The following is a 19,678-nucleotide window of genomic DNA, read 5'->3' on the forward strand; positions in this document are numbered from 1 at the left end:
CTTCTCCACTGCTCTTCATTTGACAGAGTGAAGCCTCAGAAACACGTTGTCCAGGAAATGGTGACCTCCCAGTGTCTGGAAAGGTGTTACACAATTTCAAGGCATCCTCAGGATGTTTCATCCTCTGCTCCCTCTGGGAAGACTGGATGAGCTCTGCACCTTGACCCTTGTAACGTGGATCAAGAAGGGTTGCCAACCAGTAAAGATCTCGCAGACACTTTGAGGAAATCTTGAAAATGAAAGATGTACACACAGTGCGCTGGTTATGCAGCAAAGTCGAGGCCTTGCGTGCTTTTCTGCAACACTGGAAGACAGTAGGGAGCCATTCTGAGCAGATATCATCTGAGGGATCATGTGAATCTGCTAAAGTTAAAGGCATCCTGAAAGACCTGAAACAGATGACGTTTGTGAAACTTTTACATTTCCTATTCGATTTTTCTAGCAAGCTGAAACCTTTGTCAGAGAGTCTTCAGAACAAGGAACTTATGATCTGTCAGGTAAAAAACAAACTAGAACAAGCAGTTAAAACTCTTCAGGATCTTTCTGATGGGAAAGGAAAAAACGAACTTGAATTTCTTAGTAAGTTTACAGAAGATGGAAAACGACATGGACTGCAGCTGACCAACCTTCAAGCTGGTGACAGAATTTCAGTCTATACGCCAATCTGTATTGGCCAAAGCAGAAAGAGATTTCATTTTGAGGCTTTCCTCGTTCTCCTCAGATATTGTACAATCTGTCCATATATTGAACAGCGTGTCTTGGCCAGACAAAGCTCACATCCCCAACTTTGGATGGACTGAGTTGCACAGAATTGCAAAACATGTTTTTGATAATCAGTTTGAAGACAAAATTGAGCTGTTAGAAGCAGAGTGGGCTGACCTCAAACTCTCCATTCAAAATGGACTCTTTTAATGAGACTCTGAAAAGACTGAATCAGCAGAAAGAAAGATTCAGCAACATACTCCCTCTGGTCAATTTCTGTGCCGAACTTCCCCCAACAACCGCCTCATGTGAACGTGGCTATAGCTACCAAATCAGAATAAAGACGGTCTATCGTTCATCACTGACACGGGAGACTTTGGATGATCTTCTGATGATTGCTGTTAATGGACCACCACTAAAAGATTACAATCCACACACAGCCATTGGAGTGGTATTTTGCATCAGAAAGGGGACGTTACACAAGTCTTGGTCCTGCTGTACAATGAAAACCATAGCAAATCTTAATGTGAAACTGGCTTCCTACTGCTTTTTGGCATCCAAAAAAAATCATTTTTTGGTGTTTTATTTTCTTAATTGAATAGAATGCAATCCGCACACAGCCATTGAAGTGGTATTTTGCATCAGAAAAAGGGTATTACACAAGTCTTGGTCCTGCTGTACAACGAAAACCATAGAAAATCTTGATGTGAAACTGGCTTCCTACTGCTTTTTGGCATCCAAAAAAAATCATTTTTTGGTGTTTTATTTTCTTAATTGAATAGAATGCAATCCACACACAGCCATTGAAGTGGTATTTTGCATCAGAAAAATGGTATTACACAAGTCTTGGTCCTGCTGTACAACACAATCCATGGCTGCTCTATGTTACAATGGTTACTATTGTTATGACATGTTTTTTGGCATCTAAATAAGCACTTCTTTGTTTATTCTTAATGCACTACTTCTCTAAGCTCTCTTTTAATAAGATGCTGGAGATAAAAAATGCAAAATGTTTACTATTGTTATTTATGTTTTTTGGCCATCAAAAGAGGCACTTTTTTCTTTTTTCTTAATGCCGCACTTCTCTAAGGTCTCTGCTGGAGATAAAAAATACAGTTTACAGTAATTATTATTCCATGTTTTTTGGCATCAAAATAAGCACTTTTTCTTATGCTATACTTAAACTAAACTTACATCTTTTAAAAGAGACTTTACTGCAGTTACTAAAGATGCAGGAGATAAACAAAACAAATACAAAATGTTCACTCCAGGTTTAAAGCTGTAAAACTTGATGTTTTGATTGCACCCGATTGCTATTAAGCTATTGCTGTGATGTTTAAATTGACATAATAAAGTTATAATTGCAGTTTTTTTATATTTTGAACTCTTTATTCTAAAGAAAAATGTAATTTCATAAACTTTAAGGGGGTGTGGTTGGGGGCAGGGCTAGGGACAGGGTTGGGGGATGGGCTGGGGGTGGAGGTGGACCTGGGCAAGGTTGGGTGGGGCAACTGGTGGAGAGTAAGGTTTGTGCCTGGCTAGTAGGTCTAGACTCAAAATGGTTTATCGGGATGTATACAGTATATATATGACAAGGCAGCCTACTTCATGTAACATTACATCTTCATCTCAGATTGTAAGCGGATTGGATTGGCCTGTGTATGGGATTCCAGATCAAGTCATGGCAAGGTACACGTTGAGCGTTGAATATCTGGCTGTAGAGAGATCACGGGGGGGATTTGTATATCTGTTGTCACATGTTGCTGAGTTACTGATTTCTTACACGACATTTCCAGACAGTTGGATGTAATTCATTAATATTTGGAAGTAATTGCTGGCTTGTATTTCTCCCCATTATTGTGGATTAGATCATTGTACTGTTATCTTGTATTGTTTATTATTTATCATCACCTATTAGATTTCATCCCCATTTTGTTCTGATTTATATTATTAATAAATATATATTTTTGCACATTATTGCGTTTTATTTCGTCTTCCAATTATCACAAATACAGAACTGGGATGTCGGTTACTTTGTGAGAATTAGTAGGGAATCTCCTTCATTCCAGATCCCGCCTGTTTCCATGAATTGTATACGGATTATTTCCTCACAGATAAAGTTCTGACAATTTGTACCGTTCTGGTGTTTTTGGTCCTCAGAAATGAGATCTGCCGTCATCAGACATGATGGATTTTCAGACATCTCTCCCATAGTTTGTAGACTCTATAACTCTCCTACACACTGAATCATAGACACTGATTGGGGTTATTGTACCCAAGAAATGGCGCAGAATACACCTTTGTCTACATTTAGAAGGAAAGACGATTTATTTGTAAAAACAAGAAACAAGCAAAAATGGTAAAAAGTGGTGTTTAATACCACCAAAATAAATATCTGTGTGAAAAAATTGCAAAAATATAATTTGGGTACAATGTTGCATGACTGTGTAATTGTCATTCAAAGTGTGAGAGCGCTGATAGTTACCAGTCAGCCTGGGCAGGAAGGGGGTGGAAGTGTCCGGTATACAGGAGGTAGAAATATTTATTTTTAAACAGACCTCTAAGTGTTTGTGAAATCTCCCACCACAAAATGTACTCAGCCAATCACAGGGCAGGACTCCATTTTTATTCTCCTCCTTCTATCAATGGCCAACCCGGTCCCACACTTCATCCATGTCTTTGGGGGCCTCTGATCTCCTTATGAACTGTTTCTTCCATGATGAAGATCAGCCATGGAGTATATCTGAGGTGTATATCAGGGTGTGCTTCTTCCCCACATGAGAGCTGGGATGTCCAGCAACATTCATCTAGAAGACATTTCCCGCACTCAAGGCACTAATATACCTCCAGAGTTGTGTGGGACCCCTGATGTACAGGAAGACAGGACTTCAGTGAGGAACATTTCCCTCACTCAGGACATGAAACTTGCTTCTCTCCCGTGTGAGATCTTTGATGTTTATGAAGACTGGACTTCTGTGAAAAACATTTCCCACACTCAGGACAGCAATACGGCTTCTCCCCTGTGTGAGATCGCTGATGTGTGTAAAGATTGGAAGTCTTTGTAAAACATTTCCCGCACTCAGGACAGGAATAAGGCTTCTCTCCTGTGTGAGATTTCTGATGTGTGTAAAGATGGGACTTCACTGAAAAACATTTCCCGCACTCAGGACAAGAATACGGCTTCTCTCCTGTGTGAGATCTCTGATGTCTGTAAAGATTGGACTTATGTGAAAAACATTTTCCACACTCAGGACAGGAATATGGCTTCTCCCCCGTGTGAGATCTCTGATGTGTGTAAAGACTGGGCTTCTCTGAAAAACATTTCCCACACACATGACAGGAATGTGGCTTCTCCCCCGTGTGAGATCTCTGATGTGTGTAAAGACTGGACTTCTGTGAAAAACATTTCCCACACTCAGGACAGGAATACGGCTTCTCCCCTGTGTGAGATCTCTGATGTGTGTAAAGACTGGACTTCTGTGAAAAATTTTTCCCGCACTCAGGACAGGAATGCAGCTTTTCTCCTGTGTGAGATCTCTGATGTGTGTAAAGATGGGACTTCCTTGAAAAACATTTCCCGCACTCAGGACAGGAATACGGCTTCTTCCCCGTATGAGTTCTCTGATGTGTGTAAAAACTGGACTTCTGTGAAAAACATTTCCCGCACTCAGGACAGGAATACGGCTTCTCTCCCGTGTGAGATCTCTGATGTGTGTAAAGAAGGGACTTCCTTGAAAAACATTTCCCACACTCAGGACAGGAATACGGCTTCTCCTCCGTGTGAGATCTCTGATGTCTGTAAAGATGGGAATTCCTTGAAAAACATTTCCCGCACTCAGGACAGGAATACGGCTTCTCCCCCGTGTGAGATCTTTTATGCACATTAAGTTTGGATTTAGAACAAAAACCCTTCCCGCACTCAGTACAGGAGAACCTCTTTCCTGTTGGAAGGCCGGCCCGGTCACGCACAGTCTGAGGATACGAGGAATCCGATGGTTCATCTACACTGGGTGGTGCCGGATGGACATTGGAGGGAGCCGGGTTTTCTCCTGGACTATACTGTGTGATGTCCTCATCTTCTACTTTCCAGTCTGGAGACAAAGTGAGACAATCCTCGGAGGTTTTCCTCATCTCCCGGCCATGGACTAAAATACAAAGACAAAGAGGATTACTAGACAGGAGCTGATTGGTTCCCCCAAACCAGGACTCCGCCCCAATCAGGCAGCTTGGTCTCTGAGGAGCTTACAATTCCACCCTCAAGGGAACTAGGAAATGGCTCCTCTGATCTCCTACCAGGTCATTTCTTTATTCATGGACCTTAGTCAGAGAGTGAGGAAACAACCAGAACTGTCTTTTATAGGATGAGGGGATTATAGGATGAGGGTCCCCACCCCCTCTATCACTCATCATGACAGAGGCATGCCTGTGTTAGCAACATCATGGGAACATATGCCCAGCAATCGTCATTACAGTCATGGATTTTCTCCTGTTGCCCCTTTACTACACTTTCCAGTTCGGAACATTTTTCTTGGTAGGCTATAGCGGCCTCCATGTTTGGGTCAGATTTTTCTGTGCTGGTCAGAGGTCAGGCTCAGAGACAAGTAGTTATAGCAGAAGACCAACCAACAGGATAGGTATACAGGCAGGTCACCCTGACAGATGACGTAGGCTCACCTGAGGTGCGGGGTCTAAGCACTAACCAGTATCACCAGAGCTCCAGATGGTGGGTATGGGTTTTGCTGCGTGTTAGTACCAGGTCACAGTAGTAGTAGTCAATAAACAAGCCAAGGGTCAGTAACAAGTGGTTCCAGGTCAGTAGTGAAGGTACAGAAGGTAGCAGGAGAGACAAGGGCAAGATATTGGATGGAGAAGGAACAATAATCTGCCAACCAGGAAGTGCAGAGACATGGCTTAAATCAGGAAGTTCAAGGGAGGAGCAAAGAGTTCAAGGCTCAGCAGAAAACAAAGCCATGGATTAAGCAGAGTGCCGTCCATTATATCAGGTAACTCAGTGAGAAGAGTTACTGCCAGACACAGTAGAGGCCGTGGGTTCAAGTCTAGGCTCTGACAGGTGTCTACGTTGATCAGAGGCAATGAATTAATATTTAGCTTCCAGCTGAACCCCAGAACCTCCATAAATCCAGTCTAGAGACATAAATTGTGTCTGCAGCACAGAGAAGGAAGATTATCCGAGAGAAATCCAGGAATACAGGACGGGGAACACAGCTCAGGAAAGTGACCAGGGGATTACAGGCTGATATCACCCAGTCCCCGCCCTACTCTGGACCAATCAGTGAGCAGTATGGGTGAAGGAATGGATTTAGTGTTCATGACCCACCTGTGCTGATCTCTGTAGGAGTGTCCTCCTCTATAAATGTCCCCGTTATTCCATCCTCCTCCATAGACTGCTGATCATCCCTCACATACGCCTCTTCTTCTTCTGCTTTCACCTCAAATTCTATATCGATTGGATCTTCACCCTAATAAAATAATAATAGAAGAGCTCATCTGTAAAACATAAACTCCAATATTGTAGCATCACATAAAAAAAAAATCACTTCTATGAGTCCATGTTCTGAATGCTCCATCCCACCAACCTTGCAATGGGGAGGAATGGTGTGACCTTCCTGTGTGGAATCCCGGGAATACAGAGGACGGGGACATCTCTCTGGTGGGTTCCTGGTATTAGGTGGCTCCATCATATCCTTGTGTCCTTCTGAAAACTCCTCCATCACTCCATACTCCTCATCCTCCTCTTTATACTCTTCTTTAACATCAATATTATCATCCCCGAGGATTCCACTCTGAAAGATATAATAAAACATTCATTGTAACAAACATGCTGTGTATAAATCACAACTACCAATAATTGTCATCATCTACCTGATGATGGTGAGGGATGGTGTGACCTTCCTGTGTGGAATCCCGGGAATACAGAGGACGGGGACATCTCTCTGGTGGGTTCCCATGACTGGATCCATCTGTAGGAAACACACACACTGACTGAATCCATTGTTTCTATGTGTTTATCAGATGATGGGGGATCTAGGTGGATCCTCCGTACTGCTCTCTCCTTTACAATAAAGTCTCCTCTTACCCGGTGATGTGAGGGGCGGCTGATTGTCCATCATGACGTCCTTGTAGAGATCCTTGTGTCCTTCTAAATACTCCCACTCCTCCATGGAGAAATAGACAGTGACACCCTGACACCTTATAGGAACCTGACACACACAATGATACAGTCACCATCCAGACACATCCCTTGTCTGTTACTGGAGAATGTCCCAGAATTCCCGGCACCGCTCACCTCTCCTGTCAGCAGCTCAGTGATCTCTCTGGTGACTTCTAGAATCTTCTTCTTCTTTCTCTCTTCTATCAGGGAGGGAGGTGGAGGCAATGTGATGTCATAGGATTCTCTGACTCTGGATGGAGGGACATTGGGAGGAGGAGCTGTGAGGTCACTGTGATGTCATAGGACATATAGACTCTGGATAGAGAGACATTTGGATGGGGAGATTTGAGGGGTCCTCTATAAGATGCTCCCTTGCAAACCAAATCCTTGCTCCTGGGTGCGTCCTACCTCTCCTAAACTGAAGAGTGACCTTTGACCTTTACCATCCAGAAATCTGTCCGGAATCTGTGGAAGTAAGCTGTCATGTGATCAGGTGACGTGCGGAGGAACGGAGTGTAAATAGCAGACAATTGTCTCCAGAGCCCCTAATGGTGGGGATGGATTTGGCGGCGTGCTGGTGCCAAGTTTCCTCCCCCCAGGGTCACTGCAGGTGTGGAGAAAAGCTGTGTAAGAGGATATGGAGGAGAGATGAGGAGGAGATCCAGGAATCAGGAGAAAGGTCAGGGCAAGCAACAGACGAGCGCATCCAAGAGACCAAGCCGGGGTCACTACACAGAAAATCAATCCAAGGAAACAACAGGCAGGACGAGGAATAGCAAGAAGGAGCTGAGAGACAAATGAGAATATTGCTCAGCCAATGGGAGATGATCTCAGCATGACTTCCATCATGAAGGAGATGAGGGGGAGGGGAGGAAGTCACTGAAGGTGACCATAGATCCATGGAAATTCAGCTGGTTCAGCAGGGATCGCTCACATTTCCATCCATGTGTGGCCACTGCCGGATAAAAGCCACTCCCCCAGCAGCTGCAGCCAATAGCTTCAGTGCTGATCTGTGTATTCTGAGAGCGGAGGAGTCCCCCCATTGTCAGAATACAAGAGTGCAGCGGGGAGGATTCCCCCATCCACCTCCAATGTGTGGATGGGGGATCCCTTCTATTTCCTTCCATGACCTTTTTGTCTCCGGCTCCCTTAACCTACTAGCAATTACAGAAACCTGGCTCCAAGCAGCAGATTCTGCTTCCCCCGCAGCACTTCCCTATGGAGGCCTCCTCTGGACCCACTCACCCAGACCCAGTGGTCAGAAAGGTGGTGGGGTTGGTTTGCTTCTATCCCCACTGATCACCTTTCAAGTCCTCCCTAACCCTCCCTCTCTATCCTTCTCTTCTTCCCAGACTCACTGCATCCGGCTGTTTTCTCCCATTTCTCTGAGGATTGCAGTGATCTATCGGCCTCCTGGACCCGTCTCCCGCTTTCTTGATGATTTCTCCACCTGGCTGCCCTACTTTCTCTCCTCTGAGCTACAAACTATCATTCTCAGAGATTTTACCATTCCTATTAATGTCAACAACCCGGCTACATCCCAACTCTTCAACATAACCTCATCTTTTGCATTAGCACAATGTATACAGTCCTCCACTCACTCTGATGGGAATACATTGTTTTCTCCCATCTTTGCACTCCCTACAACCTCACAAACACCCCCTTTCCTCTCTCTGATCACAATCTCATCACCTTCACAGTCTCCTCGTCTTCAAACACCTATCCCTCCAAGCAGCCAACAATTACCCGCAGAAACCTTCACAACTTGAACCCGGCTCCTTTCCACTCTGCAACTGACCAACTCTGACAGAATCTCTCCCCTGTCCTGTCCTGACCTGGCCACTGCTGTCTACAACAGTTCACTATCATCCACACTGGACTCACTTGCTCCTCTAACAACACGAAGCATTAGGCCCCAACTATTACATCCGTGACAGACTGACCACACCAGACATCTTAAATGACATAGTCGTGCGCTGGAGCGATTGTTACGTAAAACCAAATCCCAGCAAGCATTCACCCGATATAAATCTGCTTTCTTCACATACAATTCCTCCCTCCATGCTGCCAAACAAGCCTACTTTGTCACTCTCCTCAATACCTTGTCATCCAGTCCTTGTCAGCTCTTCTCTACTTTTAACTCTCTACTTTCTCCACCTCCACCCAGTACCTCACTCACTGCTCATGAGATTGCAAATCATTTCAAAAACAAAATTGACTCAATTCGTAGGGACATCACCACTGCACAGACATCCATCCCACTTAGCATACCTTATACTAAACCTCCCTCAACACTTTCCTCTTCTGACCTCGCTACTATTGAAGAGGTCACTAAGGTTTTCTCAGAAGCCCATCTCACTACCTGCCCCCTGGATCCTGTCCCCTCACAACTACTACGGTCACCCTCTTCTTCCATCCTATGCTCCCTCACTCACATCTTCAATCTCTCCCTCTCTACTGGTGCCTTCCCCTCCCCTCTAAAGCATGCGCACATCACTCCCATACTTAATAAGCCCTCCTTGGACCCCACCAACCTGAACAACTTAAGACCCATCTCCCTGCTGCCATTTACCTCTAAACTCCTAGAACACTTAGTCTACAATCGCCTGAGCTCCCACCTCACCGACAACAACCTTCTTCACCCTTTACAGTCTGGATTTTGCTCACTACACTCCACTGAAACTGCCCTACTAAACCTCACTAATGATCTACTAACTGCTAAAACCAATGGCCACTACTCCGTACTCATCCCAACCAATGGCCACTACTCCATACTCATCCCAACCAATGGCCACTACTCCATACTAATCCCAACCAATGGCCACTACTCCGTACTCATCCCAACCAATGGCCACTACTCCCTACTCATCCCAACCAATGGCCACTACTCCTTACTCATCCCAACCAATGGTCACTACTCCATACTAATCCCAACCAATGACCACTACTCCATACTCATCCCAACCAATGGCCACTTCTCCGTACTCATCCCAACCAATGGCCACTACTCCGTACTCATCCCAACCAATGGTCACTACTCCGTACTCAGCCCAACCAATGGCCACTACTCCGTACTCATCCCAACCAATGGCCACTACTCCATACTCATCCCAACCAATGGCCACTACTCCGTACTCATCCCAACCAATGGCCACTACTCCGTACTCATCCCAACCAATGGCCACTACTCCGTACTCCTCCCAACCGATGGCCACTATTCCATACTCATCCCAACCAATGGCCACTACTCCGTACTCATCCCAACCAATGGCCACTACTCCATACTCATCCCAACCAATGGCCACTACTCCATACTAATCCCAACCAATGGCCACTACTCCGTACTCATCCCAACCAATGGCCACTACTCCCTACTCATCCCAACCAATGGCCACTACTCCCTACTCATCCCAACCAATGGTCACTACTCCATACTAATCCCAACCAATGACCACTACTCCATACTCATCCCAACCAATGGCCACTTCTCCATACTCATCCCAACCAATGGCCACTACTCCATACTCATCCCAACCAATGGCCACTACTCCATACTAATCCCAACCAATGGCCACTACTCCGTACTCATCCCAACCAATGGCCACTACTCCCTACTCATCCCAACCAATGGCCACTACTCCCTACTCATCCCAACCAATGGTCACTACTCCATACTAATCCCAACCAATGACCACTACTCCATACTCATCCCAACCAATGGCCACTTCTCCATACTCATCCCAACCAATGGCCACTACTCCGTACTCATCCCAACCAATGGCCACTACTCCGTACTCATCCCAACCAATGGTCACTACTCCATACTAATCCCAACCAATGACCACTACTCCATACTCATCCCAACCAATGGCCACTTCTCCATACTCATCCCAACCAATGGCCACTACTCCGTACTCATCCCAACCAATGGCCACTACTCCGTACTCATCCCAACCAATGGCCACTACTCCATACTCATCCCAACCAATGGCCACTACTCCGTACTCATCCCAACCAATGGCCACTACTCCGTACTCCTCCCAACCGATGGCCACTATTCCATACTCATCCCAACCAATGGTCGCTATTCCGTACTCATCCCAACCAATGGTCGCTACTCCATACTCATCCCAACCAATGGCCACTACTCCGTACTAATCCCAACCAATGGCCACTACTCCATACTAATCCCAACCAATGGTCACTACTCCGTACTCATCCCAACCAATGGCCACTACTCTGTACTAATCCCATCCAATGGCCACTACTCCGTACTAATCCCAACCAATGACCACTACTCCATACTAATCCCAACCAATAGCCACTAATCCATACTAATCCCAACCAATGGCCACTACTCCGTACTCATCCCAACCAATGGCCACTACTCCGTACTCCTCCCAACCAATGGCCACTACTTCGTACTCCTCCCAATCAATGGCCACTACTCCATACTCATCCCAACCAATGGCCACTACTCCATACTCATCCCAACCAATGGCCACTACTCCGTACTCATCCCAACCAATGACCAATAATCCATACTAATCCCAACCAATGGACACTACTCTGTACTCTTACTACTTAACCTCTCTTCGGCTTTTAATACTGTTGACCACCCCTCCTCCTCAAAAGACTCCACTCTCTTGGCCTTAGAGACTCTGCTCTCTCTTGGTTCTCCTCCTACCTATCGCAGCACTCCTTCAGTGTTACCTATAACGCTGCCTCCTCCTCTTCACTCCCTCTTTCTGTAGGGGTCCCTCAAGGTTCTGTCCTTGGACCCCTTCTCTTCTCCATCTACACCTCCTCCCTTGGTCACTTGATAAACTCCCATGGCTTCATGTATCATCTCTATGCTGATGACACATAAATCTATCTTTCTACTCCTCACCTCACCCCTTCAGTCTCCTCCTCACCCCTTCAGTCTCCTCTCACATTAATAACCTACTAAGTGACATATCGGCATGGATGTCACTCCACTTTCTCAAACTCAATCTCTCCAAAACTGAGCACTTAGTATTCCCTCCAGCCCGTGTCCCCTCCCCTGACTTCTCCATCAAGATCAATAATACAACCATCAGTCCCTCCCCTCATGCCAGGGTACTAGGTGTAATCCTAGACTCCCATCTGTCCTTTCAGCCCCAAATCCAATCACTGTCCAAATCATGTAGACTTCACCTCCACAACATCTCCAAGATATGCCTGTTCCTAACCTCGGAAACCACTAAGCAACTTATTCACTCCCTTGTTATATCCCGCCTTGACTATTGTAACTCCCTCCTCATTGGCCTACCTCATCGCAGGCTATCCCCTCTTCAGTCTATCATGAAGGCTGCTGCCAGACTCATCTACCTTACTAACCATTCTGTATCTGCTACCCCTCTCTGCCAATCCCTCCACTGGCCTCCATTCAGTGTCCTCCACCCCTCTCTGCCAGTCCCTCCACTGGCCTCCATTCAGTGTCCTCCACCCCTCTCTGCCAATCCCTCCACTGGCTTCCCGTTGCCCAACGGATAAAATTCAAAACATTAATAACATATAAAGCCATTTATAACTCCGCCCCAAATTACATCACAGATCTTATCTCTAAATATCACCCAAACCGTACTCTCCACTCCGCATATGACCTCCTGCTCTCTAGCTCCCTTGTCTCCTCCTCCCATGTTCATCTCCAGGACTTATCCAGAGCTTCTCACATCCTCTGGAACTCTCTACCCCAATTTATCAGACTATCACCTACTCTGCTCACTTTTAGGCGATCTCTGAAATCCTCTCTCTTCAGGGAAGCCTATCCTACCCTCAGCTAATAATGGAATCTTCTACTCTTCCAACCAGTCCATCCCCCACAGTTACTACCTTTTGTACTACTAGCCCCTCCCTCTTAGATTGTAAGCTCCCAGGATCAGGGCCCTCCTATCCCTCTTGTATTTAACTGTATTGTTGCTGTATTGTCTCCTGTTATATTGTAAAGTGCTGAGCAAACTGTTGGTGCCATAAATCCTGTATAATAATAATAATATTTTTTTCTCTCATCCCGCTGGCTGAACGATAAAACTGAACCATTTAGGCCAGCTTTGGGAGCAAATATATTATCATCAACTCCTCCCCCTGAAGGGGTTCATCTGGGTTCCCACACTATATATGTGTGTATCATCATCTGCTGGAGATAAAAGACGTCACAGTGACTATGGAGGAAGAGGACGGATATGACTATGGAGAAAGAGGACGGACGTGACTATGGAGGAAGAGGACGGACGTGACTATGGAGGCACAGGACGGACGTGACTATGGAGGCAGAGGACGGACGTGACTATGGAGGCAGAGGACGGACGTGACTATGGAGGCAGAGGACGGACGTGACTATGGAGGCAGAGGACGGACGTGACTATGGAGGAAGAGGACGGACGTGACTATGGAGGAAGAGGACGGACGTGACTATGGAGGAAGAGGACGGACGTGACTATGGAGGAAGAGGACGGACGTGACTATGGAGGAAGAGGACGGACGTGACTATGGAGGAAGAGGACGGACGTGACTATGGAGGAAGAGGACGGACGTGACTATGGAGGCAGAGGACGGACGTGACTATGGAGGCAGAGGACGGACGTGACTATGGAGGCAGAGGACGGACGTGACTATGGAGGCAGAGGACGGACGTGACTATGGAGGAAGAGGACGGACGTGACTATGGAGGAAGAGGACGGACGTGACTATGGAGGAAGAGGACGGACGTGACTATGGAGGAAGAGGACGGACGTGACTATGGAGGCAGAGGACGGACGTGACTATGGAGGCAGAGGACGGACGTGACTATGGAGGCAGAGGACGGACGTGACTATGGAGGAAGAGGACGGACGTGACTATGAAGGAAGAGGACGGACATGACGGGGGGGTTACTGGGTGTAAATAGGAAATAACATCTTATTACCTCCTCTTCTGCTACTTCCACCGATCTCTCTTTTTCTTTGTGCCACATGGAACTTTGTCTTTATTCCAGGTCACTTCCTGTCTGTACCTGACATCACTTCCTGTCTGTACCTGACATCACTTCCTGTCTGTACCTGACATCACTTCCTATCTGTCTTCCATAGAGACTTCCTGACTGGGTAGAAATGAGATCACCACCTTGTGGAGCTCAGAGGAACTGCATCCCCGAGAAGCGTCTGGTAGTGTAGATCTCATTTTTTGCCACAAGTTTTTGAAAATTTAAGAAAAAAAAATATTTTTTCTTTTCTTTTTTTATATTTCAAAACCTTGTGAGAAAAAATTAGATCTGCAAAATGTTCACCATGCCTCTTTTTAAATTCCTTAGGGTGTCTACTTTCCAAAAAGGGGTCATTTGGAGGGGTTGGTTTTATCCTGGCATTTCAGGGCCTCCAAAACTGTGATAGGTAGTCAGGAAGTGAAATGAGGAAGTTACGCACCTTCAGGCTTTCAAAGTGGTCATTGGATTTCAGGCTCCTGTATGTGGCTAGGCTCCCAAAAAGTCTCACACATGTGGTACCCCCATACTCGGTAGAAGCAACAGAATGTATTTTGGGGTGTAATTCCACATATACCCATGGCTTCTTCCATGGACTCAATATGCCTCTCAGCAGATAGCTTAGGGTGTCTACTTTCTGAAAAGGGGTCATTTGGGGGTGTTTGTACTGTCCTGGTATTTGGGGGTGTTTGTACTATCCTGGTATTTGGGGGTGTTTGTACTATCCTGGTATTTGGGGGTGTTTGTACTGTCCTGGTATTTTAGCACCTCAAGAAATGTGATGAGTGGTCAGAAAGTAAAAGCTGTAAATTCCATTATCTCTCCCATAGTTTGTAGATGATATAACTATCACACAAAGCAATCAATATTCACTTATTGGGATTTTTCACCAAAAACATGGAGCAGAATACATTTTGGCCTAAATTTATGAAGCAATTTTAGTTTTTTTAGATATTTTTTGTGACAGAAACAAGAAAATATTGTTTTTTTCCAAAAAACATTTTTTTCTCAAAATTTTTTTGTTTATAGCGCCAAAAATAAAAAGCGCACAGGTGATCAAATATCAGCAAAAGAAAGCTCTATTTGTGTGAAAAAAGGACATAAATTTCATTATGTACCATATTGCATGACCGCACAATTGTCCGTTAAACTAGCGCAGCGCTGTATAGCAAAAAAATGGCGTAAATTCCATTATCTCTCCCATAGTTTGTAGACGCTATAACTATCACACAAAGCAATCAATATACACTTATTGGGATTTTTTCACCAAAAACATGGAGCAGAATACATGTTGGCCTAAATTTATTTATTTTTTTGTTTACAAATGGTTTTATTTTGCAAAAGTAGACTGTAAAACAATACATTTTCAAATGATACTTACAGCAAAAACAAGGCACTTTTGAAAAATACAATACAGAAAAGTATATTAACATAAGAAAGAGAAGAAATAGAAAAGAATAGATTGCAAGTACATGAAATATGTAGAAGATAAAGTAAGTTGAATGATACATCTGTCAACAGTATATGCCAGTCAACCTTCACTTGGAATGTTGTTAATCATGCAATAAATGTCTACAATCCCTCCATGATTCCCATTTTTTATCAAATAAGTGCATCCCATCCAGTAAGGTATAATGAATACGTTCCATGAGCATCACAGCATCAACCCTGCGTAAAACAGAGGCCAAGGGTACGGCATTGGACCTCCAATGTAAGGCATTAGCCCATAAAGTGGCAATACAAATAGTATGTATCAGTCTCATAGTGGCATCAGAGACCCCCGGGATATGAGCCCCCAATAAACAGGTCTGTATAGACAATCGTACCGGGATACCCGCCAGTGAGGTAGCCACCTCAGATATCTTACGCCAAATCAAAGATATGGTTGGGCAATCCCAGAATATATGAACCAAAGTACCTGTGAGACCACAGCCCCAAAACATAAAGGGGACACCTGAGGGAACAATACATGTAGTCTTGATGGGGTATAATACCATCTGGTTGAAACCTTAAGGGCCATCTCACAGACAGAAAGAGATCTAGAACACTTACATATGTTATCCACCATGGAATCCCAATCCTCCTCCGAAAAGGTGATACCACTATCCTCCTCCCATCTTTGTCTATACAAAGGGGGTGTAGGAGAAAACAGATCAAAGATTGGTGATAAAGATCAGAAATAAGACTCTTGCCCCTAGGAGAGTCACGGCTGACACGTTCAAAAAATGAAATCGGAGAAGAGGGTATAAGGCCAAAATGTGAATTAAACAAATGTCTAATCTGTCGGTAACGATGGTACTCACAAAGAGGAACATCAAAAAACACACGCAGCATATCAAAAGTAATAGAAGATCCTCCTCTTTGAAAATCAGATCATCTAATAAAAGATCGATCATACCACCAACGAAATGACTGTGGAGGAGCTAGTAGGTTAGAATAACATTTTTCAAAAACACCCAAAACTTCTTGAGGTAGAGATGAGATAGCGCCCGAGTTAGTGCGTAACTTATAGACATGTGGGGGGCGCAGAGAGTGATTCAATTTCCTTGCAAACATAATGGATGCTGAGTTGCTATGTAACAAGAACGAGGCCTTCGACCAGCGGAGAGCTTTTTCAGTCTTTTGAGAAAGCAGAGTATTCAATTCTAAACACTTTTGAGATAGTAACCGTTTATTAAGAAGAGATGGATTAGCAATATGTGTTTCTAATTCTCGGGTAAGTTGCAGAATTTGCTGCCATCGTTTTCTATTTCTGGAAGAAGCCATGGAGATAAGGCGGCCACGTAGGACCACCTTATGTGCTACCCATAGTGTGGCTGGAGATATATCAGGAGTAGAATTAGACTGAAAATATTCTTGAATAGATGTGACCACCTCTAGAGTTAATATCAGTGAGCATAGAGTCATTAAGTCTCCAAGAGAAGGGGGTAGGTGCCAATCCTATAAATGTGATAGATAAGGCCATTATATTGTGATCTGACCAGGGGCTCCGGTGAATACAAGCTGTCCTAGAATTAGCTAGTAAAATGGGGGTGCAGTAGATATAATATAATCTAGCATAAGAGTCATGTGGGTGAGAATAAAATGAGTAGTCCCTGGCTCCCACATTATGTGCCCTCCAGGTATCAACCAACTGGAGGGCATCCAGTTTTTTAGTGAGGGATTTTGGGAAAGTTTGGGAAGATTGCGAGGGAGAGCTATGGTCCAAAAGTGGGTTTGCTACCAGGTTAAAATCACCACCCACCAATAGATGGGGGGACAAAAACCTATCAAGAATGCTAAAAAATTGAGAAAAAAAGGAAGCATGTGCCGAATTAGGCGCATAGATATTAGCGATCGTAAGTTCATGACCCGAAAGGATGCCTTTAAGAATGATAAACCTACTGTCTGGATCACGGTACACATGTTGAACCTCAAAAGGGAATGAATTATGCTACAAAAATGGCTACACCTCTGCTTTTAGAGGAATGTAAGGTATAATACCCCTGCCTGTAGGATTTATGAAAATATGTCGGGTGTTTTGCGGCTGCAAAGTGGGTCTCCTGTAGTAAAATAATTTTAGCCCCTAATCGCTTATATTGAAGAAAGGATGTTTTTCGCTTGTTTGGTGAATTGAAACCCTGGAAATAATGTGAAATACATTGAATAACCATGGCAACACGGAAATAATAGCTATCGGCATAAAAGTACATATTGACAGGAAATCTCAAAAAAACTATTTGGCTAGACATTAGAATCAGCAGATCCACAACAAAGCAATAATCTGTAGTGACAATTTAAGGAACATCCAGACCCCGGTGTGGGCGCCAGGACATCCACAAATCAGCACAAAACCATTATCATGTACTAAGGCTTTATAAAGAAGAAAGATAGAAAGCAATAGAGGTGAGGTTTTAAGAACTTCTACAATTAAAAGGTTAGCTAGAAAACATGGATCAGGTGGGCCTTTTGCCATACCTGAAAAAACAGAAAAATCAAACATCAAAGGACCAATCAGGCCCAAACCCTGACTCTGTAAAGCATGGAAACCAGAGCCGCCATTCCACAATTGGGAGGTGACATCTCCGGCCATGCCAGGCGGCAGGGGGGGTCACGTGTCCAAGAGTCTTAAGATCATGAACATACGGGCGGTGTAATATAGGTCCGAAGACCTTAGTTAAACTTTAACACATCCAGATATAAGTATCAAAAACGCAAACATAATATGCAGGGATATAGAGACATCTCAATAGTGACCAAGAAAAACATCCAAAGGATGTATGAGACACAAACGAGCAAAATCCATCAATAACGGTTCATCCTGGTTCTTGTCTGACTCTCCTCCGTTCTCTTCTTGGAGATGGAGTGTGCCATATTGGAGATACCCGAGGAGTGGAAGGAGGGCATCGATGAGAAGGAGGATCAACCAAGCCCAATTTGGCCAAAATATCCTGGCCCTCAGGGAGAAAGGTAGCTGTGTATGTGCTTCCATTGTGGGGGACTATCAACTTAAAGGGGAAGCCCCATTTATAGCGGATCCGAGCTGAAAAAAGGGTGGACGTAATTTCCTTCATTTTTCTGCGTCTCTCCAACGTAGCCGGAGAGACATCTGGGAATATTTGCAAAGCGGAGCTTTCAAAAATGATTGTTGGGATATTGCGGACAGCCCTGAGTTTTCTTTAATCAGGAAATCCTTCATACAAAGGACAATGTCACGAGGTGGTTTATCGTTAGGAGGTTTTGGGCGCAGGGCTCTGTGAATGCGGTCACAAGCAAAGGACCCGGAGTCATGGTCCGGAAGGAGTGATTGGAATAGCTTGGTCATGGCTTTTGAAAGGTCATTCACAGACTCCGGGACTCCTCTGACTCGCAAATTATTCCTGCGGTTACGGTTATCAATAGAGATGAGCGAATCGAACTAGGCGAACCGGAATTCGAGTCGAATTTCAGGAAATATTCGATTCGTGTCGAAACCGAAATTTTGCCTACTTCGGGTGCGCGAATCGAACATTTCCCGATCAGCCGGCAAAAGTGTCCCTGCAGTGAGCTCCGCTATTTCTGACAGTTCTCTGACAGAAGGAACACATGTTTAGCGGTTGAAACATTGTATCTATTAGTTTCCATTTAGGATACAGATATTTCAACCGCTGTACATGTGAAGAAGCTGTGAGAGAACTGTCAGAAATAGAGGAACTCTGCACATACACTTTTTTCCGGCTTGGAATTATTCTTCTTTTCATCCTACTTCTTCTTCTTCTTCTTCTTCATCCTCATCCTCATCCTCAGAAGAAGAAGAGGATGAGGATGAGGATGAAGAAGAAGAAGAAGAAGTAGGATGAAAATAAGAATAATTCCAAACCGGAAAAAAGTGTATGTGCAGAGCTCCTCTAAGTGTATCTGCAGAGCTCCTCTAAGTGTATCTGCAGTATAGAGGAACTCTGCACATACACTTTTTGCCGGAAACCGCTGTATGGAGTGAATGTCCCAGAACTGTCAGAAATAGACTATTTATGACAGTTCTGGGACATTCACTGCATACAGCTGTTTTAACCGCTGTATGGAGTGAATGTCCCAGAACTGTCAGAAATAGACAGAAACTGTCACAGAACTGTCCTTCTTCTCATCCTTCTCCTTCTTCTCATCCTTCTTCTCATCCTTCTTCTCATCCTTCTCCTTCTTCTCATCCTTCTCCTTCTTCTCATCCTTCTCCTTCTGCTCATCCTTCTTCTCATCCTTCTCCTTCTTCTCATCCTTCTCCTTCTCCTTCTTCTCATCCTTCTCCTTCTCCTTCTTCTCATCCTTCTTCTTCTGCTTCTCCTTCTCCTTCTTCTCATCCTTCTCCT

At 44.6% G+C, this 19,678-nt stretch overlaps 1 protein-coding gene across 1 annotated transcript in view; it reads right to left on the reverse strand.

Moving 5' to 3' along the window:
* Positions 1-3,603: 3,603 nt before the first annotated feature.
* Positions 3,604-19,678, reverse strand: part of LOC149436767 (uncharacterized) — a 91,458-nt gene continuing 75,383 nt past the window's right edge. Inside the window, exons 6-7 of the mRNA XM_089661485.1 lie at positions 17,951-18,017; positions 3,604-4,842 (exon numbers count right to left, since the gene is read on the reverse strand). Of these exons, the coding sequence (XP_089517611.1) occupies positions 3,610-4,842; positions 17,951-18,017 (1,300 nt within the window). The 3' untranslated portion in view covers positions 3,604-3,609. The remainder of the gene's footprint in view (positions 4,843-17,950; positions 18,018-19,678) is intronic.

Source organism: Staurois parvus, unplaced genomic scaffold (assembly GCF_062004578.1).
Source record: "Staurois parvus isolate SC_StPar_1 unplaced genomic scaffold, SC_StPar_1.0 ptg001345l, whole genome shotgun sequence".
Classification (NCBI taxonomy): Eukaryota; Metazoa; Chordata; class Amphibia; order Anura; family Ranidae; genus Staurois; species Staurois parvus.